Source organism: Vulpes vulpes, chromosome 1 (assembly GCF_048418805.1).
Source record: "Vulpes vulpes isolate BD-2025 chromosome 1, VulVul3, whole genome shotgun sequence".
Taxonomy (NCBI): domain Eukaryota; kingdom Metazoa; phylum Chordata; class Mammalia; order Carnivora; family Canidae; genus Vulpes; species Vulpes vulpes.
Window position 1 is genome coordinate 79,789,157 of NC_132780.1, and position 26,537 is coordinate 79,815,693.

A 26,537-nucleotide genomic window follows, 5' to 3' on the forward strand; every position below is an offset into this window, starting at 1 on the left:
TACTTCATTTTTTAAAAAACAAAAAAGACACTGAAGTAAATCACATTTCTAAAACAAGCTGACTTGGGATGCCTGGGTGGCTCATGGGTTGAGTGTTTGCCTTCAGCTAAGGGCGTGATCCTAGTCTGGGGATCAAGTCCCGTATCAGGCTCCCTGCGAGAAGCCTGCTTCTCCTTCTGCCTGTCTCTGCCACTCTCTCTGTGTCTCATGAAAAAATAAAATCTTAAAAAAAAAAAAAAAACAAGTAGACTGGTTTTTGGAAGTCAAGTCATAATGCCCTAAAAGAATTCACTTCCCAAGGACAAGTAGTTGTCAATTTCACGAGAAAGGTACTTTTATCCTAAAATTAAGCCAAATGGAAGCATAAGAATTCTAAATGGAGGGAAGAGCCACTTGGGTCACTTAAGAACCAGTGCCTTTTAGACATAAAACTCTTTTATTATTCAAGCTATAATTTTTACTTAGGAAATATATAAAATATGTTGTCAGAACCCAGGAATAAAACATCAATCAAATTCTCCTTCCTTCATATCAGTTTATATGGCCAACCCTACTGACATGCTATCCCTACTCCCTTCATCTTTGTGCATGTCAACTTTTATTACAGATTAAATGGGGTCCTCCAAAAAAAAGGTATGTTCAAATCCCCCAGTACCTCAGAATGTGACCTTATTTGGAAATAGAGTCTTTACAGGGCTGGGCCCTAATGCAATACAACTGGGGTCCTTATACAAAAGGAAAAATTTGGACACAGAGACACACACAAATAGAAGGGAAATAATGTGAAGATAGAGAATGCCACCCATAAGCCAAGGATACCTGAGGCTACCAGAAGCTAGGCAAGGGGCCTGGAACAGATTCTCTCTCACAGACTCAGAAGGAACCAATCCAGCTGACACCATGATTTTAGAATTGTAGCCTCCAGAACTGGGAGACAATACACTTCTATTGTGTAAGCCACCAAGTAAGTGGGACTTTGTTATGGCAATCCTAGGAAATTACTACACTGTAGATGCTAGGAGAGCCAAAATCTCTACCTTTTCACTCTCCCAGATGCTCCTGTAGCCAGGTGTGACCACGTAAAATAAATTGGAGCAATGAAATGTCAGTGGGAGTCCACCAAAGCTGGTATTGAAGGATTAAGAACATAGCAGAATGATCAGAACAAACGAGGGAAGCAGGGGGAGGAGGTGGAACACATCTCTGGTCCTTTAGGGCATCAGGCTGGGTCCCTAGAGCTCCCACAGAGCCACTGGACCAAGAAACATTCCAGTGGGGGAAATAAAGCCCTATGTGTGCCTAAAGAAGAACAAAAGAGCCATGTAAACATTTGCGAGCTTGTATGAATTCTTTAACGTAGGGAATGACATAGAAATCAATCATGGCCATGTACTTTCTGTACATAATCATTTCTCATCCAGAGAATTAGCCAATTAGGAAATATCTAAAAGGAAGACAAAAATGTTTGCCTCAATTGCACACTAAAATGTCGCAACTTTCTGTCATTGTGCAAGACATCATCATTTCAAAAACACCTGTTACAAAATGTACTGAAATTTCAAGGCTAAATAACATCTATGCTCATTTAAAATTGCTAGGAACCTAACAGTAGGGCATTCCTCGAGAAAAGTGGTTTCCAAGTGGGGGCAATTCTACTGTCTGAGGACATTTATCTGGAGATATCTTTGGTTGTCATAAATTGAGGGGAAAAGTGGTGCTACTGATACCTAGTGGGTAGATGCCAGAGATGCTGCTAAATAGCGTACAATGTACAGAATGGGACCCTGACAAAGGATCATCCAACCTGAAATGTCAATAGTGCTAAGATCTAGTAAAGCTTTTAAAAAGAGAATGTGGTTTTGCTCTAACCAGAAAAAAACGACTGAAAAAGTCTGGGTGGTGTCCGAATTCTGAGAATTGCAAACATAGGGGAATCAGAATGAGTAGCAACTAGGTAAACAAGAATAGCAAGGTTCAGAAAGTAGGAGTTGACCTGAAGCCACGAATTTGCCAGGCCCAGCTTAAACTCAGCCTTGGGCATTCCCATGGGCATTACTCAACCACTGGGTGTGCGATTAACCATGACAGCTGGCAGGGGTGCACAGCCTCCTCAACAAACAGGTTCATCCATCTGTAGAGCTTCCATTCTGCAGAAACATTTCTCAGACAATATACGAAATCCATTTTCTCCTGATTTCACTTGAAGATGAGTCACACAGGACCTCAGCTATATGCTTGATTTCAGGCTTTTAAATAGTGAGAAGAGCTATTGAAAAAAATTACATGGTAGAAAAGGCACACAAAGACACTAAAAAGACTCTGAATCATTCTGATTTTTATGGGGGGCTGGGGGAGGCATAGCCAGCTTAACCAATTTACATCATTTTGCTTTAGAAAATAAACACATACATCATGCTGACAATTTTATGCCATGTTTCACATGCTAAATTAAAATAATTTTGGGAAAACAGAAGAGGGAAGCAATAAAACGAAATGGTAAAGAACCATTAGCGATTGAAGTACATCAACTGCTAGTCAAGGGGTCACTTGGGTTGCTCCTAAGAATATACATGAATTTCGGAAAAAATTTTTTTAAAGATTTATTTATTTGAGAGCATGTGCATGTGCATGTGCGCACACATGAGGGGAGGGGCGGGGGGGTGGGAGAGAGAGAGAGAGAGAGAAAGTGAGACTTAAGCAGACTCTGCGCTGAGTGGGGAGCCCCATGCAGGGCTAAATCTCATGATCCAGAGATCACGACCTGAGCCGAAACCAAAAGCTGGACATTTAACCAACTGTGCCACCCAGGCACCCCAAATTTCAGAGAATTTTTAAAGAGAATTTAAAATATTTGATCATTAAAGAAAATTATCAAATGCAATCCCAAACTCTGAGTGGTTGCTCTGGGTATATTAGAAACATCAAAAGAGAGAGAGAGAGAAAAAAAAAAAAAACAATTTCTCCTTCAAACCAGCATGAACTCACAGAAGAAATTGATCACAATGGAATTATACCATTGGGTATAATTTACTTTGGTATTATTGAATTGGGTATTATTTACTTTAAAAACTCATTAATTAGGACTTCAATAATTTGGATTTGATGGTCATTTAAGCAGAGTCAGGCTGAAGTTGACTCTGCTAAGCAAAGCTATACAGTAAAGAAGCATTATTAATAGTATAAACGAGATAACAAAATTCTACAATCTTCAGTCATATACGTGAATTAAAACATCTTTCTCCACATGTTAAATAATTTCCTGAAAAGGCTGTTCAGGCACCATTACAAAGAGGAGAAGAGAGAGGAGGACAAGCAGTGGCAGCAAGAGTTAAATTTATCATCATTATTGGCCAGGCAGTGTGTTAAGGACTTCCTAACAATTTTTTTAATTTAATATTTTCAATAAACAATAACCTAGCAAAACAGGTACTCCTCCAGGTCTATGAGTATCTTATCTGCAATTCCAAAATTCAAATGCATCTGAAAACTGATGGCTCTTTCATAACTCTCTGATAAAGGATTTGGCAGCAAAGCCTGACCCGAAATGACAGGAACCTCTTCAGTCCCGCTACATTCATGTGATGGAGTTGCCGCGGGTTTGGCTGCAGAACGATGAATGTGGCTGAGTATGGAGTGCTGCCCCAGACCCCACCGAGGGGCAACGTGCAAGAGCGTTTTGTGTTCTGTGTTACTATTTTACCTTTCTGGGTCCTGAAAAATTTTAAATTCAAAAACACATTGCACCCCAGGGGGTTCAGATGAGGAGTGTGGCCCCAAAGCCTTCTCTGTCCAGTAGATTAGAATACAGAATCTCAGGGGCAGTCGTCTTAGGAACCTGTCCATGTCACACCTGGCATGAGCAAGTGTACAGTAGAGACAGGATTCAGCACAGGTAGCTCTGACTCCAGAACCCTCCTCCGTAGTCAGCTGTCACTTAAGTGACTCTCTAGGCTCCCTAAATATGATATATAATTAAAAGTAATAAAAACCACTGGGTGGCTCAGTGGTTGAGCGTCTGCCTTTGGCTCAAGTCCTGATCCCAGAGTCCTGGGATCAAGTCCCGCAACAGGCTCCCCACAGGGAGCCTGCTTCTCCCACTGCCTATGTCTCTGCCTCTCTCTCTCTCTCTCTCTCTCTCTCTCTCTCTCATGAATAAATAAAATCTTAAAAAAAAATAATGAAAACCACATTTAAATGCTACAGCAAATTACTGTCCTTAAGAATCTTACAAGTGGCCCTTTCCCACTCGCCTTTTTCCTGCTTTCCTCTTGGCTGGTTATTTCTCGGATCCTTTCCAAAATGGCATCCTCCTTTGGCCCAGTCGTGCCCCAGCTGCCTCTAAGCAGGGCTGCGACTTTCTCCCTAAATGAGAAGTACTGGCTTCGCGAGGCCGCAGCCGCATCCACGCTGGCCTCTAGACTCTTCTCCAACTCACAAAACCTTTTCTTCAAGAGGTTCAGCTCCTGCTTTGAAGCATCCCAGACCTGCTGGCCAGCAAGCAGCCTCTCTTGGAGGATCCTAACTTCCATTTCAAGAGCTTCCTTTGTCTCTACAGCACTGAGCAAGTCCTGAAACAGTTACAGATAGTGAAGACAGGAATGTTAGCGACCATTGAGGGACACCTGCATTTGCTTCTCATTTACCTTGCTTACAGACTTCATGGAGTAAGGATTAACTTCATTACATTGTTTACTTTTTAAAATTTTATTTATTTATTTGCCAGAGAGAAAGAGAGCACAAGTAGGCAGAGTGTCAGGCAGAGGAGAGGGAGAAGTAGGCTCCCCAGTGAGGAGAGAACCTGATATGGGGTTCAAGCCCAGATCCCTGAGATCATGACCTGAGCCAAAGGCAGATGCTTAACTGAGCCCCTCAGGCGTCTCTACATTCCCAGTTTAACTGTAAGTTCCCCACCATCTCATCATAAAGTTATTGAATTGTAAAGGCTATGTCAGGTAAACTTAGGTGCCTAGGAAAGAGAAGGGATATAAAATCACGGCTAGGAAAAGAAGGAAACTGACATATAACCCTTTTCTGTGTGGACCTTGAGAAAGAGTTAATAAAAACAAATTGCTGACTAGCATGCTGGTAGAGGCAATCCACAGATAGAAATGTTTACAGAATTATCTGTTCTAGGGCACCTGGGTGGCTCAGTGGTTGAGCGTCTGCCTTCAGCTCAGATCCTGATCATGGGGTCCAGGAATCAAGTCCAGCATCGGGCTCCCTGCAGGAAGCCTGCTTTTCCCTCTGCCTATGTCTCTGCCTCTCTCTGTGTGTCTCTTGTGAATAAATAAATAAAATCTTAAAAAAAAAAGAATAAAGCTTGATATACATGGAAATTGATTCTGAATAAACCATAAACCCTTAGAGTCCTACCTACTAAAAGTCCTACACACTAAAAATTGTTTAAAGAAAGATGCCTCCTTAACACTATTCTAAGTAATAAATAGGGTGGCATTTTCATAAAAACATCAGTGCATAAAGGAGAATCAGATCTTTCTTTCAATACTTACTTACTATGTATCTCCTTGTCTCATAAAACTGATAGAACCTAAAGAAAAGATATAGAAATATCCAGCCATTTGGTGGGTGGGAGAATTAAAAGTAGAGGGAAATAAAGTACCACACCAAAAATAATAATTTGAAAGAATTATTATTGAATTATTACATTGAAAGAATATAATGTGTATTGTTAGGTTCACAAAAATAAATGAAAGGCATAAAGGAGGCTACCTGTGCACCTACTTCTATTTACTATAATCTAGAATGGTCAAAAGAGGCATAAAAGGGACATCTTTAAAAGTAATTTTAAAGGGGCACCTGGGTGGCTCAGTCGGTTAAGCATCTGTCTTAGGCTCAGGTCATGATTCCCAGGGTCCGGGGATCAAGCCCTGCATTGGGCTCTCAGCTCAGCAGGGAGTCTGCTTCTCCCTCTGCCCCTCCCTCTGCTCCTGTTCTCTCTCTCAATGCTCTCTCTGTCTCTCTCTCAAATAAGTAAATAAAATATTTAAAAATAATTTTTAAAAACTTGTTGATATCAATTTTTAAAATACATGAGTTCACATTAAGTAAGAATAAGTAACTTGTTAACCAGCATTGCTACAGTATTGTAGCCTAGTTAACTGGCAAAAAAAAAAAAAAAAAAAAGTATTTTTTTTATTCAAAAGAGCATGTTAGGGTCAAATATCTTTGAATAACAGATTCTACCTTTAAACAGGCCAGTAACATTTCAGGCTGCCAGTTAAAATACACTCATCCCTTTTGCACCAGAACTGGACTTTAAAAGGAATTTATCTCCACCAACAGCTTGGAGACAAGAAAGACGTTCCTTAAAATGCTACTTCTTTACTTTTTATTTTATAAAAAGAGAATATCTTACTTTTTTTCTGGTGATTTCTTTTTTAAAATCAAGGAGTCCCTGGCATCAATTCGAAATAAAAGTCATCGAGTGTGGATAGGTAAGTTAGAGAAGCCTGGCCTTCAGAAAAGTAATGGCTAAACTAATTGTGGAACCTATTTTGTGAAATGCTTTGCTCAAGTCCTGGCAACAGCAACCAGTTTCCCCATTCCCTTTCGATACCAGTCCTCTTTGCAGAGAAGCCCCACTGCTGCTAATTAAATCACGGCCCTCAAAGTAGAGTCAAGGACACTTTATTCCAAATACAATATTTTAACACTTTACAGATTTCTTTTCGGAGAGTAATACAATAGCTACTCAATTCAAGTAACCAGGATCCGTATTAATGATAACAAATTAGGCCCGTGTTTCACTTAGAAACGACCATCTAACATGCGGTTAGAAAACTCCAAATTCAATGATATAAAGATGAAAATTAATACTAATCCCCTGAAAGCTCTAGAATATTATTACTTTTATGGAGAGAAGACCCCTAATGCAAAAGACAAGTTTCCATGACCCAGAGAGTGACATTTTTGACTAAGTACAAAAGATCCTCAAAATACACACACAAAAAAATATAACATTCATTTGAGTACTATAGACTGTCAGTTTGGAGTGTACTAATCAACTGGCAGCTCCGCCCAGAGACCAATAAACATAACACTCCCTAACAAATCCAAAGCAGAAACCCTTACGACTGCTAAAAATCAGAAAATGCATGTGTGGGCATAAAATACAAAGGCACATGGCAGCAGGCCAGACTTCTTTTCTGGGCACGTTTCAGCCCAATGAACTGTATGGTGCTTCTCACATGCAGTACAGGCCTTGGAAGCCACTGACAAGGCCTTAGGGATGGCTGTTTCCTCAGTGCTCTGATTAAGTGATTCAGGATTTAGAAGCACTAAGCCGATCTGCTGGAAACAGATGTCCTCAGACTACAAATGCAATTACCCACAGAGCTAGCAGAGACAGTGCTGGAGTGGAATCTGGTTGCATGGCTACCTCAAGGATACACTCAAGTAATGTGACATCAGTATCACTGGCCAGGTCCTGAAGACTGTTGTCAGACCACACTGACACACAGAATAAGAAACAAGTAGCTCCCTCGGAGCAAAAATCAGGGCTGACCTCCACATAGGAAATCACATTTGCAAAAAAGGACAGCCCTTATAGAGATAGTGATAAGGATCACCTGGTAAACAAAATTTTTTAACTTTTCATTTGTCTTTAGCTTTAGACCTACCAAATACAAGAAATGAATAATGACCCCTTCACAATTACTTTTAACAAAAACGGTTGTAAATAATATGATTAAGGCATTCAATTTACCTTCCCAATTAAATGCATGTCTTTATCAATTCCCAACGAAAATCCATTAAGTGATGAAACCATTCAAAGGTTTTGTTTTGTTTTTTAATGCAATCGTTTCCTATTTTAATGGTGCTAACTATTATGTGGATTTGGATATGCCTGAGATCAAACTGCCTCTCAAAAATACATGATTAATTATCATCCAGTGGAAAACCTCCAGCTTGAGTTTAATTCATCCAACCCTAGACAAATTTTATAAAATTAAAAACCAGTTGATTACTTTTACCTACTGCAGTTAAAATTAACAAACAAACTTAGAAATTCTCCCCAAATAGGTGCTCAATACATTGTTAGTGGGAGTGTGAATAGGTGTTATTCTGGTATAAACATCTACCAAAATAGAATATGCACATACCCTGTGGTCCAAGAATAGATCTGTAGGATGGATTACTAAATGTAGAAAATGACATATTTGCAAAGCTCTTCCATTAAAATACAGCCAAAAATTAGATACTACACAAATATTCACTGATATGTGGGACACGTGGGTGGCTCAGTGGTTAAACATTTGCCTTTGGCTCAGGTCGTGATCCCGGGGTCCTGTGATCAAGTCCTACATTGGGCTCCCCGCAGGGAGCATAACCCTCTACCTATGTCTCTGCCTCTCTCTGTATGTGTCTCTCATGAATAAATAAACAAAATCTTTAAAAATAAATGAAGTGAAAAAATAAAAATAAAAAAACAAAAATAAATGAAGTGCTGAGTCAAATGTGATAGGAATACACACATACACATACACCCCTTAGGCTGTCCCACTAGCATCATCAACCTTTGAAAATACTAAGAATTCAACTTAAATTTGAAATTCCTGTTATTGACAAACACAACACAAGTTGACAACGAATTTGGCTGCACATGAGGCCAATGAGTTCCTGGGCTTCACTACCATACTGAAAACAGTCTGCCCTGAACTGGTCAGAGTGTGCCTGGAGGACCATGGACAGTTCCCAGCTGGAAATTTTAAGAGGGACATTGTCAAAATGGAATGGATCAGCATCACATGCTAGCATTAAAGCTGTAGTAAAAATATTTATTGTAATTGTGTTATCTAAAATACTATTTTTATTTATTTTAAATGCATAGAATGAACCTAAGGCAAATCTTGGAAGACTCAATTATAATTATAGAACAAAATATAAATATTACAAACCTTGACAATGTAAATACAATAATAAAATAAAGGGAAGTAGAGGAAAGTAAAAAACTAAGAGGCATTAAATTCCTCTGACACTGTAGCAAAAAGTCTAAAACTACTATCTCATGTCGGTGAATCAGTAATAGAAATGTATTCCTTTAAAAGTCTCAGTGGTAACTATCAGAAGCTAAGACATGAATGCCCCAGTAAGGCTAGAAGTGGAAGCAGAGAGGGTTTTAAATTTTACTTCAGAGTCTTATAACAGTTTAATGTTTTATAATATGAGCAGATATTATTTTAGTGTTTATTTTCATTTTAATTCCTCACCCAGAGGCTAGAATTTTCCCAACCTCCCACAGATGATAAGAAAGAAGGTTCAAAGTTTGAAAAATACAGGCTGTTTAACCGAAAGAAAAGACTTAGAAATCCATGATAAATGTCTTCAAATGCTTTAAAGTTAGCCATAAGAAAGAAATTTTATTTTATTCTATGAAGTTTCATTAAGGAAGAACCAGGATGAGGATGTAAATTATAGGGATGCTGATCCTGACTTGCTATAATGAAGAACTGTCAAACAATTAGAACTACACAGAGAGGGGCAAGGCACCTGGGGGCTGCAGTGGGTTGAGCAGCCCGTTCTTGATTTTGGCTCGTGTCATGATCTATAGTCATGGGATCGAGCCCTGCATCTGGGCTCCTAGCTCCATGCAGAGTCTGCCTGGGATTCTCTCTCCTTCTCCCTCTTGCCCCTCCCACACATTCTCTCTCTCTCTCAAATAAATATTTAAAAAAGAAGAAGAACTATAGAGAGAATATAGACCTCCTTGTCCAGTAGTGAGTTCCCTGTCTCTGGAAGAGTTCAAGGGAAGGCTGGAAATTAGCTAGACAGTAACATTTTAAAGATTCTGATTTCACATACAGGGTTATGTGATCTAGATTCTAAAAGGCCTTAAGGTCACTTCCAATGTCCTGAATCTAGGATAGTAAAGAGATCTTCTATTCCTTTCGTAATTTATCCTAGTAAGTCCTCAGTTCCAGGAACTTATTTCCATATGCCCGTACCCTTAAAATAATTTTTTCTTTGGATCCCTAAGTAAAAGTACATAACTAGGAAAAGGAAATAGGGCAGCCCAGGTGGCTCAGAGGTTTAGGGCTGCCTTCAGCCAAGGGCCTGATCCTGGAGACCCGGGATCGGGTCCCACGTCAGGTTCCCTGCATGGAGCCTGCTTCTCCCTCTGCCTGTGTCTCTGCCCCCACTCTCTCTGTGTCTCTCATGAATGAATAAATAAAATCTTTAATAAAAAAAAAGAAAAGGAAATAAAAACACTAAGCATCAATTATGTGATGGGCATGTCCTGACTACTTCATGTATGTTATGTCATGCAATGCTAAGAATAATTGTAAGAGATAGATCCTTAAATTATTTTTCTATTTTACAGACAAGAAACTGAGGTTCCAAGAGGTAAGGTCATGTGCCTCAGATCACACAGCCAAATGATTCTGGAGCCTGGATAAAAACCTGACAGCCTAGACTCTTAACCCCTCTTCTCCCTGTTAACTGTTTCATTCTGTTCTCTTTCATTCACTACTTTAGAGTAACAAACCAAAAAAAGCAAAAGGGACATCCTTCCAAACCAGACCTGCCTGACTCCAAAACCAATATTCTTTCTTAGCTTCAATGCTAGCTAGCAGAATTAAAGGAAATGTGAACAGTAAGAAAGAAATGAAGCTGTCTGAAATCCCATAAGTAAGTTTAGTTTCTGATCTGCTGATCTGAACTTGTGCAGTCTATAGAAAGTGCATGTGGCTTGTGTAAGGAAAGTGCCTACGTTTTTCAACACTAGATTATTTCAAAATAACTGAAAGAAAAAGTGCCAATCTTTGATAGTTGTTAAAACATACTTCAATATTAACTCAAGATTTTCAAGTAATATATTTTCCATATATATAATAAATCATCTTGATTTTTACTTGGGAAATTTTCATAAAGTAAAAGTCATTAAGTGAACAGAGTAATTAAGAAAAATGACAAAAGTTGAGTTTCGTAAAAATGGCACCCCAGCCTGCAAATACTACTACTTCTGAAGTCATTCTGGGCTTCACTAATAAAGCAAGTTTCCTAGCTCAAAAACAGAGCTTTAGAAAGCATTATGAAGACCCTTCATAAAGTCATTAATGTGTCACTAAAACCACATGACAGTATTTTTCAGTAGTAAATCTCTGGAGTCATAATCCTATGAATGAGCACTTTATTAAAGACCTCAAGTTTTTTATTGCCCATATATTTTTTTACAATTTTTATTATTTTGGCAGGAACTTCATTCCAAAATGAGTATGTTTCCAGGTCTGAACAACATGGCATCATTTACAAGTAAAGACACATATATGAAAAGAAATAGTTCTGGTTTTTGTTAAGGTACTCTTAACACATTTTCATTTCCTACTGCTAATCTTCAGAAATGTATTTTTATAGATAAATATTAAATTCTTCCTAATTTTCAAAGCTTGCTAATTTAATAATTATTATTTGTAATTGAATTAAAGTCATTCATTCACTAAGGAAATCTGCATAGCTACTTATTGCTGTTGTTCCACCAACAAGTAATTTTTGGCATCAGACTGGTATGTAAGAGATAGCTGTCAATGTACATGGCAAGGGGTTACTGATGATAACATAATCATGTAATGACCAAGGTTAAAATCCCAGCCTTGCCTCTTTGCTGCTACGTGAACATGGGCAAAGTACACTTAGCATAATGACTGTGCTAATGGTAAATGATCGATAAATGGTGACCATGTTAGTAATGACTGCTGATAACATTATGCAAAAATTCTGAGAGCCTTAAACTTCACTCAGAAGGCTTACTTGTATGTAAAATATTAAAAGTTTAATTTTGAAATAACTTTATATATACTGTAAGGCAAAGCAAACGAGTATATATTATGATTAAGATTCAAAAAATATATAACAAAAAGATATTTTAAAACTCTAAATATTGCTTTTAATTAAAAATACCAGTATTGGGGTACCTGGGTGGCTCAGTGGTTGAGCATCTGCCTTCAGCTCAGGGTGTGATCCCAGGGTCCTAAGATAGAGTCCCACATCAGGCTCCCTACAGGGAGCCTGCTTTCCCTCTGCCTATGCCTCTGCCTCTCTCTGTGTGTCTCTCATGAATAAATAAAATCTTTTTAAAATAAAAAGATAAAAAATAAAAATACCAACATTAGTTTACTACTAAAAATGTATTTCTAGCTTTTTCCACCAAAAGAAATGATACCCCAACAGCAATGAGCACACCTACAGCCTAAATCTTGGTTTTAAGCACCATTCTCCAGTAAAAGGAACTAATGCTCCCTACAGAATAAGTTGATTTTAGTTTTGTGGTCTGAAAATTCTAAGTGAGCCTAAAATGCTGTCTTCGGTCAGGAAAAGCAAGAAGTGTTAAAGGACTAGAGTCAGGTTACAAGATCACAGAGACCATCCAGAAGGGGCTGCTGCTGGGCCAATTTAATGAATCTGGAGTTCAAAAAAAAAAGTGACTGTAACATACTAAATAAATAAAAATCCATGTGTCCATAGAACTGAAAAGAAATAAAAAGCTATTCTTTACAGGAGAATAGAGCTAATAAGGAAAAGGAATAGTAAAATTATAATACTACCTTTTTGCAATCCATGATGTAAATTAATCCAGGCAAGAATCAATGATGCTAACACCACTTAGTAAAGTTAATGAGGAACAGAAATAACCTGCCAATTATCAGAAATAATGTCCCTTTATGCTAAAGAGATGGGCAATCAAATTTAGTGTCAGCCAATGAGTAATAACTAGCATTACTTGCCTACAACATGAAGTATACAACTTAACCTTTGAAATATCCTTGCCAGAAACATTTAACCTGAATCCAGTCTCGTCATTACCTAATTTTAAACTACATCTCCTTGGGACACCTGCGTAACTCTACAGTTGAGCATCTGCCTTCAGCTCAGGGCATGATCCCGGGATCCACTCCCACATCAGGCTCCCCAGAGGGAGCCTGCTTCTCCCTCTGCCTATGTCTCTGCCCCTCTCTCTGTATCTCTCATGAAAAACTAAATAAAATCTTAAAAATATATATATACTACATCTTCTTTACCTCTTAATTGTCTCTTATGTATTTTCTTAACTGATTGCCCTGGCTCACTTTCACTTTTGAAAATTCATCATTATTATTAATCCCATTATTAGTTTCTTTGTTGCAAAAATATAAAAATATAACTGAAAGATTATAGAGTGTTCAAAAATCATACAATTTGCATGCTCAAACAGGGTTTTAGGTAATTTGAAAAGAACAAACAATTCATTGTGCAAATGAAGGTCTAGTTAGCAGTGAGGCACTTCCTTTTGACAGTATCTTCTAAATAATACCTATATCCTTCGTCCTCGCAAGTATACATCAAGGGTTTTGTCTAATTATTGATACATTCTCATGCATGACAAATAATAAATGATTATGCATAGCAGCCTTGCTCATAATAGTGCATGGTATATTACCATTTTGTATTAAAGATAAATATAATGCAAAAAAGAAAAATATATAATGCAGAACCTGTTGCCATTTGTATTAAAATTAAATAAAAAAGAATAAGTATATATATCATAGAACATATCTAGAAAGGTATATATAAAATAATTGTTGACAGAGAACTGGGTGGGTGGCGGGAGAGGGTAGGGGAAGATTTTCACCATATACCCTTATGTCTATTTGGAACTTTGTATCTGCTGGATGCGTTACCTATTAGTCCAAAAAAAATTAATGTGTGAGTTTTAAAAATCCTTCAAGTCTAACTGAAGTCGGACATAGTCTCAACAAACTCTACTTTTAAGTGTGTTGTATTTCTTCTTTTTCTAATTAGGGAAAAACTGTATCAAATGGCCTGCTCAGGTCACTGAGTTCCCCCCACAGCCCTCCTGCTGACAGCAGCCTTTGGAAACTGTGGTCAGTAATGCCAGTGTGCTCACCCACATCTGGTTTTCAATTTCTGCTTCATAAACATGATCAGAGATGCACACTCACACTTCACATACTGTACCTGGTTCAGCTTGCCTTTCTCTTTAGTGCAGGAGGCAGCTTTTTCCTGCGCTCTGTTTACTTCTGAAACCAGCCTCATGATGGTTTCTCTGCTAGCTTTTGCTTCCATCTCATGGACATTTATAGTCTCTTCAAGAGTAACAATCTGTCCTTTGACGAATGCATTTTCTTCGCACAGCTCTCTAAGCTGAAGAGAAAGCAATTACAGCTATCCTATAAAAATTAACAATTTCATACAGCTTCCTCCAAGCAACTCTGATCTACATACCCTGCTAACTGCATTATCACATGAAACCACTGAAAGCACTATTCCTCCCTCCACTCAAAAGAACACATTTTCAAATGCAGCTTCTAAACTCTGTTTTTATGCACAGACCCAGTGATCAAATTAAAATTAATCAAAAGATAGCTCCAGGGCAACATTGCTGAGAGTCTTGCCAAATGCTTCCCAACAGAGCCAGCGTCAGCAAGCCCCCAGTTTAAATAATCAAGGAAAGGTGATGGTCTACAGAGATTACAGTGGGCGAGGAAGCAAAGGAGTTCTATTTTGCCTACGTCCACTGGCACCAACTGCATGCAAGGCACTACCTGGCACAGGGAGGAAATACGGAGAAGAAAGCCAGACTCTTTTTAAAAAGAAAATCTTTCTAATTAATACAAGCACAGAAAAATCCTGAATAACATGCTCATACAGTGGCTACCATTGGGATTAGCAGAGCTTTTCACTCTCTATGTTGTGCATTTGGATTGTCAGCTGAAAGCATTAATAAGATTTGTTAAGATTTACAAGTAGAGAAAATGAAATCAGACACGCTCGTTGGCCCAGGGAACCAGCCCTGTAGACAGCTTAGTCTGTTAAAGCCATGAGGACGCCTACAGGAAGAGCTAGGACCCCACATTACAGAGTCAGTATCTGTGTTATGGCACTCTGGGGGAAGGAATACAGCTTTCAGCCTCAGCACCTGGCCAACATAGTGCCCTGCTCCCAACTCAGGGCTGTTTCCACTCTCTTAAATACATTTCCACATATGTGTATGCTCAGTCCCCAACATCTTCCAAAGTCTCAACTTCAGAAGGCAAGCTGGTGCAGCCACTCTGGAAAACTGTGGACTTGCCTCAGGAAGTAGAAAACATAGCTACTCTAAGACCCAGCAATTGCACTACTAGGTATTTACCCCAAAGATACAAATGTGATGATCCAAAGGGGCACTTGTACCCCAATGTTTATAGCAGCAATATCACAATAGCCAAGCTGTGGAAAGAGCCAAGATGTCCATCGACAGGTGAATGGATAAAGATGTGATATATGTACAATGGAATATTACTCAACCATCAAAAAATGAAATCTTGCCATTTATAACAATATGGATGGAACTAGAGGGTATCATGCTAAGTGAAATAAGTTAATGAGAAAAAGACAAATACCATATGATCACTCATATGTAGAATTTAGACACAAAACAAAGGTTCATAGGGGAAGAAAAGGAAAAATAAGACGAAATCAGAGAGGGAGAAAAACCATAAGAGACTCTTAATCATAGGAAACAAACTGAGGTTGCTGGAGGGGATAGGGTGGAGGATGGGGTAACTGGGTGATGGGCATTAAGGAAGGCATGTGATGTAATGAGCATTGGGTGTTATATAAGACTAATGAATCACTGAACTCTATCTCTGAAACTAATAATACACTATTGTTAATTAATTGAATTTAAAAAATAATTTTAATAAATGTCCCTACCTCAAGGGGCACTCCTCAGCCTGTCTCCCTAAACTAGCCTGCCATGCCTCTAAATATGCCTCATTCTCTATCCCCACACCCCCATTTGTTTTTCTTAACCTTTACTATGTGGGATATTAGTTATTTATTTCTTCATTATCTCACAGTAACAAACTTCTAGAAGAGCACAGATTTAGTCTTATCTCATTCACTGTGGCACCACCAGCACCTGGGACCTCATCTAGCAGAGAGTAGTCACTCACTAAATATCTGGAAAATGGGGGCACCTGGGTGGCTCAGTTAGTTAAGCATCTGCCTTCAGCTCAGGTCATGATCTCAGGGTCCTGGGATCAAGCCCCACATCTGGCTCTCTGCTCAGCAGGGAGCCTGCTTCTCCCTCTCCCTCTGCTTCTCCACCTACTTGTGCGCGCTCTCTCTCTCTCTCTCAAATAAATAAATAAAATCTTTCTTAAAAATAAAGACAAATAAATATCTGTGAAATAGATCAATGTCAAATAAGTCCTTAGGAATGCCTTCTTGGTTTCTTGGGAGTATGTGTGCACATGTGGTTAGGAAACCATTAGGAAATGGTTTAAAAACTGAAGGAGTGGTTTTGTTCCTCTTCTCAGGGGAACTCCTGGTAAATATTGATCAAGACAACAGCCTTTCTGCTCTTGGCCAGTGACTTTTTGTTTTTTAATTTGAGATGCTGAAGCCCTAGAATCCCAGAATCTGTTTTAAAATATAGTTTCTTGGGATCCCTGGGTGGCGCAGTGGTTTGGCGCCTGCCTTTGGCCCAGGGCGCGATCCTGGAGACCCAGGATCGAATCCCACGTCGGGCTCCCGGTGCATGGAGCCTGCTTCTCCCTCTGCCTATGTCCCTGCCTCTCTCTCTCTCTCTGTGTGACTATCATAAATAAATAAAAATTTTAAAAAATTTTAAAAAAATAAATAAATAAATAAAAATAAAAAAAATAAAATATAGTTTCTTCTGTTATTCAGGTACAATGAGGTGAACAGATCTAGAGAGAGCCGCCATTGAAAAACCATGTGTTGGAATCCCTGGGTGGCGCAGCGGTTTGGCGCCTGCCTTTGGCCCAGGGCGCGATCCTGGAGACCCGGGATCGAATCCCACGTCGGGCTCCCGGTGCATGGAGCCTGCTTCTCCCTCTGCCTGTGTCTCTGCCTCTCTCTCTCTCTCTCTCTCTCTGTGTGACTATCATAAATAAATAAAAATTAAAAAAAAAGAAAAGAAAAGAAAAACCATGTGTTACTCACAGTTCTCAAGAGGAGGGGGCACAATCGCTTCTGGGCCTTTTGGCTAAGATCAAGTGTAGTAAGAAGAGGGGGCACACCATGCCATAGCCACACAAGGAGGCACCGGGCCAGTCAGGAGATTTGGACAGCAAGAGAAAACCAGGGGCAAGAGTCCCTATTGCAGTTTCTCCGGGAAGGAGTGAGGTGAAGTAAGCAGGTTTGGGCCTGGCGAGTTTGAGAAATCTGAGGGGTGCAGGGACTGTTCCTAGTTGTCTGGTACCTAGCCCTGTGGTGATTAGGGGAGCTGGACAGTGGCCCAGAGCCTGAGACAGAAAATGGCTACAATGTGGGAGCAGTTCGTTTGCATATTGAAGCCCTGCTCCAGGGAGAGTCATTTATAAGGAACTGGCTAACCCTCTGAGTCAGTCTCTCCTGGGTCAGCAAGGAGAATGTCAAAGCATTTGAAATACAGAAAACAATGAGGCATAATTCATACAGTATCAACTCCCAGACTAGCATGTGGAGCTAGGCTCTGATGTGGGGAAAGTGTGTCATAAAAGGAGAGGTTCTTCATTCTCTTTTCCCCATCATGTGGCTTTACAAACAATCTCCCAAGCTACACTGCCCTGTGGACTTTTATAGCCAGGCTCCTGGTCACTATGGAGCAACAAGGAAGAGGAGATGCATCCAGAACTCTCGAGGTTATCAGGCCTGAGCTTTCAAAACCCATCAGTGAAGTGGAACACTTCTTGAAGTTAACTGAAATGATTTTACAGCTTTCAGGAAATACAGTGGGGAAGCTTACTAATAAAAGTCTGAGAAGTGACCTTTAAGAATGGCTGCATAGAAGAAAGAAATTGAAGAAGACACAAATAAATGGAAAGCTATTCTGTGCTCATGGACTGGAAGAGTTAATATTGTTAAAATGTCCCTATTACTCAAAGCAATCTATAGATTCACAGTCTCTTCAATAAGTGGTGTTGAGAAAACTGGACAGACACATGCAAAAGAAAAAACTAGACTACCATCTTATAGTTCATACAAAAATGAACTCAAAATGGATTACAGATTTGAATATAAGACATGAAACCATAAAATTCCTGGAAGAAAACACAGGCAGTAAGCTCCTTGACATCAGTCTTGGCAATGTATTTTTTTTTTTTTTTGATCTGACTCCAAAAGCAAAGGCAATAAAAGCAAAAGTGAACAAGCAAGATTACATCATAGCAAAGAAAACCATCAATAAGATGAAAAGGCAACCTACTGAATGGGAAGAAAATATCTGAAAATCATATACCTCATAAGGGGTTAATATTGATAATATATAAAGAACTCATAGAGGAAAAAAACAGGCAGAGGACTTGAATAGCCATTTCTCCAAAGATGACATACAGATGGAAAAGAGACCCATGAAAAGATGTTCAACATCATTCACCATCCAGGAAATACAAATCCAAACCACGTGAGGTTTCAGTTTACATTTGTCAGAATGGCTAATATCAAAAAGATAAAAAATAACTGTGGGAGATGTGGAGAAAGGGGAAACGTTGTGCGCTATGGCTAGGAATGCAAATTGGTGCAGCCACTATGGGAAACAGAATGGAGATTCCTCAGAAAATTAAAAATAGAATTACCATACAATCCAGAAATTCCACTTCTGAGTATTTATCCCAAGAAAATAATAACACTATTTAGAAAAGATTTATGTGGATTGCCTGGGTGGCTCTGTAGGTTAAGTATCTGACTCTTGATTTCTGCTTAGGTCATGATCTCAGGGTCCTAGGATCAAGCCCCACATGAGAGTCCATGCTCAGCATGGACTCAGCCTATCCCCCTTCCTCTGCTCCTCACCCTGCTCATGCTCACACGCTCTCTCTATCTTTCTAAAATGAATAAAGAAAATATATATGCACTCATATGTTCATTACAGCATTATTTACAATAACTGAGCTATGGAAACAACCTAAGTGTCTATCAATAGATGAATAAAGATACATGTATAAAAATTACATATATATGTAAAATTATATACATATAAAAAGTATACATATAAAATCTGGAATACTACTCAGCCATTAAAGAGAATGAAATGGAGTGCCTGGGTGGCTCAGTCAGTTAAGCATCCAACTTTGATTTTGGCTCAGGTTCATGAGATGGAACCCTAAGCTGGGCTATGTGCTGGGCATGGAACCTGCTTAAGATTCTCTCTCTTCTGGGATGCCTGGGTGGCTCAGTGGTTGAGCATCTGCCTTTGGCTCAAGGCATGATCCCGGGGTCCTTGGATCAAGCCCTGCATTAGGCTCCCTGCGGAGTGCCCGCTTCTCCCTCTGCCTATGTCTCTGCCTCTCTCTGTGTGTCTCTCATGAATAAATAAATAAAATCTTCAAAAAAAAAAAAAAGATTCACTCTCTCCCTCTCTCTCTTCCCACCCCACCAGAGAGAGAATAACATTTTGCCATTTGTGACAACATGGATGGACTTTGAGAGTATTATGCTAAGTGAAATAAGTCAGAGAAAAATAATTACTCTATGATTTCACTTATATGTGGAATCTAAAAAACAAATGAGCAAACAAAACAAAAGCTCAAGAATATGGAGAACAGAGCAGTTGTTGCCAGTGGGGGGAGGATTGTGGAGTGGGTGAAATGGGTGAAGGTGGTTGGGAGGTACAGACTTCCAGCTGTGAAATGAATAGGTGATAGAGATGTGGTATGCAGCATGGTGATTACAGTCAAAGGTATCATAGTACATATCTGAAAGTTGCCAGGAAAGTATCTCTTGAAAGTTCTCATCCCAAGAAAAAAAATAATAAATTTTTTCTAACTTTTCATGGTGACAGATGGTGACCAGACTTATTATGGTGATCATTTCACAGTGTACACAAGTGTTGAATCATTACCCTGTACCCCTGAAATGAATATAATGTCGCATGTCAATTACACCCGAATTTTAATTTAAAAAAAATTGGCTGCAAGAAGATCTGTCAGGAAGCAAAGGTATGAAAGGTGTGAAATGAGCAAAGACATGGTGAGAGCTCCAACACTGTCAGGTTCCCTAATGAATCACTATGTGCCAAGTGAATTATTCACTTGATTTAACTAATTTCCTTCTTACTGGCAACCTACCATTAAAGTAGGATTTCTATTATTTGGTTTCAATGGAAAATTAAAAAGTACTTTAGAACTAAGCTTAACCTTATACTCAGTAAGTATCCCGAAACTGACACAGTTGGTTTTGCTTTGAGTTGTATGTATATGTCCTGTTTGTAACTAAAATTTTAAAAAACGACCTAAAACTCATTGCTATGATGGATAATTAATTGTATTTGGCAGCGTAAATGTATTTTGGACAAAACAATCCTTTCCAGAGAGTATTAATCCCAAATAATGTTAGAAAGGATTTTGGAACTCAGCTCAGAGACGTAATAAGATTTATCCCAGGTCGCACAGTCAAGTAATGCTATACTTGGGCTACTATCCCACTCTCCTGCCACACACAGACTCAACCACAGCACTTCCTTTCATGACACATGTCAGAATGACCACTACATTTATCATCTTGTTCATGTGCATACACCTTTAGAATTAAATCTTCATATGATGCCTTTTCATTCTTCTTGTCTGGATCTAAGCAGTCACCAAGTTGAGCTAGAAATTCTTCATGTTGTCTGCAATTCTTTGAGACTTGACTCTTATTCTCCTCATTTTCCTTTAAACACTTTCTAGAAGGCAAATAACACATAAGTCAAGTTGTAACACAACAGAAGAGATCATTCTTCAAACAAAGTTCAGCACTTAAGTTCTCTGATCCAATCATCATTTTTATCATAACCCCAGTTTCCTGAACACAGAGCACATCATTGTCACGCAAGCTCTGTGAGGGAAGGAGAAAAGTGAAAAACAGGCACCTACACTTTGCAGAAATGTAGAGAAGTCTTCATGGCATCTTAGATCTAGTAACAGCAGAGGAGATAGACTCTGCCTCTTATCTCCTACTGTTTAGAATCTGTAAAAGTGGCAGTAAATCTCTAGGTCACAATGGATGTATCTAGTCATGAGTCTCTGTTGGGTCCTCATGAAGGACAGTGCTGCTGTATTTCTTCTATCCGTTTGTTTTATTTTCAGATGTTATACAGTGATCTATATGGGTTGCTTAGGGCATACCCTAGGTAATGGCCAAGCATAACTATAATAAAAAGTATAACAGGAGCAGGGGATACTCTCCCTATAGAAAAGAGATGTTCAATCATCAGCAAAGATCATTATTAGTTTTCACACATCCAGAGTTTTTAGAGTATTGATATGGGCCAGTCAAGGAAAATCCGTTGATTATCTCTGCTCTGAATATTTCATTTCAAATCTCAGATAAGTTTGCTGAAATAGCACAGGTCTATTTCTAATGAAATGTCAGAGACTAAAAGATCATAAAAAAATGGACATACTTTAAAAGCAAATTAGAATCATTTTGGTAACCTGGTATCATTTTTTCAGTATCCAAGATAATAAACATGATTATTGCTTTCCCTTTTTACCATGTTAAGTGTTTACTGCAAATTCTTTCACTCTATTCAAAGATTAACAAAGCATATAATTGCATACATTCAGAAGCGTATATTTCTAGTTAGAAAAATGTATAACAATAAAAGACCAACATCAATATATCTCTAAGATCTTATTTGCAGCATTTAAAAGGCAATATTTATTCAGTCTCTCTGACTCATGAAAGGCACAGATAATGCTATGACATGGGTTGATTTATGTGTATGATTCCACCCATCCACTCCAAGACTTCAATCTTGCTTTCTTCATCTTAAGGGTGGCCGAACTATTCTCACTTCTATTTGCATTTCACTTGGACCCAACAAAGTTCTAGGAATCTACCCTAAGGACATAATCACATAAATATGAAAATATGACTATACATGAATATTCATTGCATCTTGGTTTATTTTTTTATTTTTTTAAAGATTTTTATTATTTATTCATGAGAGACACAGAGAGACAAGCAGAGACACAGGCAGAGGGAGAAGCAGGCTCCATGCAGGATGCCCAATGCAGGAATTGATCCTGGGACTCTAGGATCACGCCCTGGACCGAAGGCAGGTGCTAAACCACTGAGCCACCCAGGCGTCCCATGCATCTTGGTTTATAATAATTTTTTGAGTGAAACTAATTCTATAGGAAATAACAAAAAGAATTGATAAGTAAATTATGATATTTCAGGCATTGGGTACCATGGGCCATTGAAGATGATATAATGAATGACTTTTTAAAATATCTTCAACATAAGGGCAATTGGGTGGCTCAGTTGGTTAAGCGTCTGACTCTTGATTTTAGCTCAGGTTATGGTCTCAGGGTCGTGAGATCAAGCCCCACATCGGGCTCCATACTCACTGCAGAACCTGCTTGAGATTCTATCTTTCCTTCTCCCTCTGTCCCTCCCCCTGCTCCAGATCTATAAATAAATAAATAAATAAATAAATAAATAAATAAATAAAATCTTTAAAAGTATGTATCTACAACATATTATTCAGTAAAAAAAAAAAAAAGAATTCATTACATGTCGTCATAGATGTACAACTATCTGAAAACCCGTTCACTAAAATCTGAAGTATGGCTTCTCAGGAATCATAAGGTCTTGAGTAATTTTAATATTTTTGGCAATTTTATATATCCTAAAAATATTTTTTACAATTAGTACGTATCATTTGTGTTACTCATTTATTTGATAAATATTTGTTGGGTACTCACAATGCATCAAGCCCTATTAAAGGTACTAAAAATATAATAGTTAAAGAACAGATGGACATCCTTGCCTTCATGGAGCTTACGTTCTAGTTGGGAAGAGGGATAGTAATCAAAATCAATGTATATAAAATGTATACTGCTACCAAAAAACAGCTGGAGAGAAAAAATTAAGCAGGAAAGGAAGTAAGAAATATTTGCGGTGGGGGGAGAGGAGCAGAGTAAAATTTTAGATGTTGTCACTCATAGAAGACCTCACTGAGAAGGTGACTTCTGAGTGAAGACCTAAAGGGAGCAGAGGGACAGCCATGCAATATTTAGAGGAAGAGCTTTCCAGGCCAAGTGATTAGTGAGTGAAAAAGTCCTGAGGTAGGAATACACCTCTTACATTCAAAGGACAGCAAAGAAGCCAGTGAGCTGAAATGGAAAGAATAAGAGAGAATGGAAGCAAAACCAGGTCAGGATGAGTCTTCTAGGTCACAGAATATCCTTTGTCTTTTCCCTGAGTAAGAAGAGAAGTCACTACAGGCCTTTGAGCACAGGACTGACAAGATCTAATTTGTATTTTTACAGGATCACTCTGGCTGTGAGGGGCACAGGCAGCAGCAGGAAAATCACTTCAGAGGCTACTGCAAAAATCCAGGAGAGAGATGGCAGTCCCTTGAATCAAGTTAGTGGCAATGAGGGCAGCAATGGGAAGTAGTTAAAATGTAAATTTATTTTGAAGGTAGAGACGAGGGGACTTGAAGGAACAGACACAGAGTGTGAAAGCAAGAGGACCAAGGATGATGACCAAGATTGTTGACCTGATGTCTAGAGGCATGGGATTATCATTAGAGATGAGGAAAGGAGCAGGAGGGTTCTGTAGGAACAGCAGGAGCTCCGTCTTGCCCATGTTACGTTTGAGATGCCCATTGGACATCTGCGTGACAATTCCCACCAGGCAGTAAACCATGTGGGTCTTTCTTGAGCTCTAAGAAGACATCCAGGAAAGATAGAGAAACGTGGGTGTCAGTAGCATTTAAATCATATTTAAAGTCATGGGACTAGATGAGATCATCAAGAGAGTGAATTTAGATAGAAACCAGAAGAGATTCAAAGATTGAGTGCCAGAGCACTCCAGTCTTTGGAAGTCAATAAGATGAGAGGGGGAAAAACAAAAGAGACTACAGCACGGCATCTAGAAAGGAAAGATACAAAGCAGGCATGTGTCATACCCTGGCAGCCAGAAGAAGAAGGTGGTTCAAAGAGAGAGACCAACTGTGCCTGATATACTGGTGGATCACGTGAGATAAAGGCTAACCATATCATCTGCAGTGTGTGGTCACTGGTCACTGCGGAGAGTGGTTTCGGGAGAGGAGACCCAAGAGAGAAGAAAGGAGAAGAACTGGAGACTGTGAGTCTATGCAAACATTTTAAGGAGTTTTGCTGTCAGTGGAGGGAGAAAAAGAAAAAGAAGACAAGAGTGGGAGGTATTGAGTTTTTTTTTTTTAAGATGGAATAAGTAAAATAAAAATAAGATGGAATAAAAATATAAATAAGTAAAATAAATATCAAGTATCATATTATTAAAGTTATTTAAGTTATTACATGTAAAATTTTAAAAGTATACTTTAGGAACAACCAGTTCCCAGTTTTGTCTCAAAATTACCTTTTGCCAGAACTAAGTGTGGAAAACCCAGGTCTCGTGAGTTTTCTGCATATAACCTGCAATAAAACCTAATGAGGAGCGTTCGGGGTGGTCTGGAGTGGTCTGGGCTTCCAGGGTAGTTTTTATAGCTAGCTTCTGAATAAACACCTCCCTCTGTGTGCTACTCCACCACCTCTGGTTAAACCTCTACTTACAGAAAATCTTCCAAATTCTATATATGAACATTTGCAGCCCTAATCAATCGTACATAAACATGCTTAGGACAATGCCTTGTTTGTTAAGATCCCTCGTAACATTTGGAAAAGAGCTTGAGAAAAATTTTCAAGACTCCAAAGATATTTGAGGTTCAAATTTTTTTTTTTTCAAATTGAGTTTCAGGGCCAAATACAACAACAACACACCAGTACCTTCCAAGGCATATCCAGCTACAGGAGCTAGTATTTTAATGCTAACAACTAAGAAATATATTGAAATACCCTTACTGGAAGCTCTCATCTAGTTCTGCAACTTTCTTCTTTAACTCCTGGTTCTCCTTGATTGCAGTGTGAGCTGTGATTTCCGTTCTAATTTTAGAAGCGGTAAGTGCTGCTGATTCTTCTTCCAGCTCCTGAACTCTGTCTCTCAGAGAGGTGAGGAGAGATGATTTTCTAGCATTATTTTCTTTGTAATTCTCCATTTCAGCTTTCAACTCTTGACAGAAGGCTTCTTTAGAAAGCAGCTTGGAGCGGAGGTCTCGAAGCTAACACAGAAAAAACATAAAAAGGAGGAAAACGATTTCGATGGCCTAAGTATGATGTACTTTTAAGGAACCCAAAACTGTAATTTCAAATCTCACTCTTTCGTTCGTGACTTAATCCAACTTTCTTTTTTTTTTCATATGTGTATTTGCACCACCAGATGGGAACTTTTGCCCAAATAATGGACTTCGTATCCTGTCTCTTTTGACATCAATTGAGCAATGTCTTGGGATGATTTAGTGTCACTCAGAGACATTTATGGTATATTTTGCAAAAAGCAATGGAATATTTTGCAATGGTAACTCGTTTTCTAAATCTATTGCTGGGGCACCTGGGTGGCTCATTCGGTTAAGCTTCTACCTTCAGTTCAGGTGATGATCCCAGGATCCTGGGATCGAGCCCAAGTCGAGTTCCCTGCTCAGTGGGGAATCTGCTTCTCCCTCTCCCTCTGCCCCTCCCCCTGCTCATTCTCTCTCTCTCTCTCTCAAATAAGTTAATAAAATCTTTAAAAAATAAATAAATCTGTATTGCTGCTGACAGACAACGAAACAAGAAACCTACAAGCTGGGATCCCCATGTGGCTCAGCGGTTTGGTGCCTGCCTTTGGCCCAGGACGTGATCCTGGAGTCCCGGGATTGAGTCCCACGTCAGGCTCCCTGCAGAAGCCTGCTTCTCCCTCTTTCTGTGTCTCCACCTCTCTCTCTCTCTCTCTCTCTCTCTCTCTTTCTCATGAATAAATAAATAAAATCTTTAAAAAAAAAAAAAAAGAAACCTTTGCTATTTCATGGCCATAACTGGTTCCTAAGAAGATACAGACTGTTTGATATATCACTGTATTTCTCCCACTTGCCTTCTGGATGGATCCTTATTGTGGATGGTAAATATATATATATATTAATAATAAAAAAATAATATTCAGATTTCTGAGAAAAATATGGAAGAAAAGGAAAATCCTTATAGAATTTATATAAAACAAGCACTTTAACTTTCATGAATTCTATGGCATCAAAATACTTAACAATGTATGTACCCCCTATTAAGATGTCAGGTCCACCCTATGTGAAGAATTTATGAATGCATGTACTTCTTTGCAACTGTGAGTATACATGCATACAACTGTTCACACACACACACACACACACACACACACAAGGTATAAAATCATCTCTCAGTGGATTCCTGGCAGCACTCGTTACCTCACAGGCAAGCTTAGGATGTCTCAGGGCCACCAGGCTGTGAGCAGAATGGATCTAGAGAGACTCTCTCAGAAACTCCACAACAGACCTGATCCAGCCCAGAGGATAGACGGATCCCAATCATCGTCCTAGAATCTCCCCCAGCCAGTCAGAACCAGCACTAGAAAGGGACCCAGAATTCTATCCTAAGAGATCCAGATTGCCAAGCAAACTATATTAAATGTACATATTCAGGGTGATGCTAAAAGTGCCCCAATGCCAA

General features: G+C 39.0%; 1 protein-coding gene across 10 annotated transcripts in view; it reads right to left on the reverse strand.

Moving 5' to 3' along the window:
• CCDC170 (coiled-coil domain containing 170) overlaps positions 1 to 26,537 on the reverse strand; it is a 96,736-nt gene that overhangs the window by 31,263 nt on the left and 38,936 nt on the right. For 6 of the 10 annotated variants that reach the window (XM_072767809.1, XM_072767830.1, XM_072767816.1 and 3 more), the window contains exons 4-7: positions 24,825 to 25,081; positions 20,524 to 20,668; positions 13,975 to 14,160; positions 4,251 to 4,568 (exon numbers count right to left, since the gene is read on the reverse strand). In XM_072767809.1, the coding sequence (XP_072623910.1) occupies positions 4,251 to 4,568; positions 13,975 to 14,160; positions 20,524 to 20,668; positions 24,825 to 25,081 (906 nt within the window). The remainder of the gene's footprint in view (positions 1 to 4,250; positions 4,569 to 13,974; positions 14,161 to 20,523; positions 20,669 to 24,824; positions 25,082 to 26,537) is intronic. The other 4 variants (XM_072767839.1, XM_072767804.1, XM_072767824.1 and 1 more) reach the window with 2 other exon arrangements.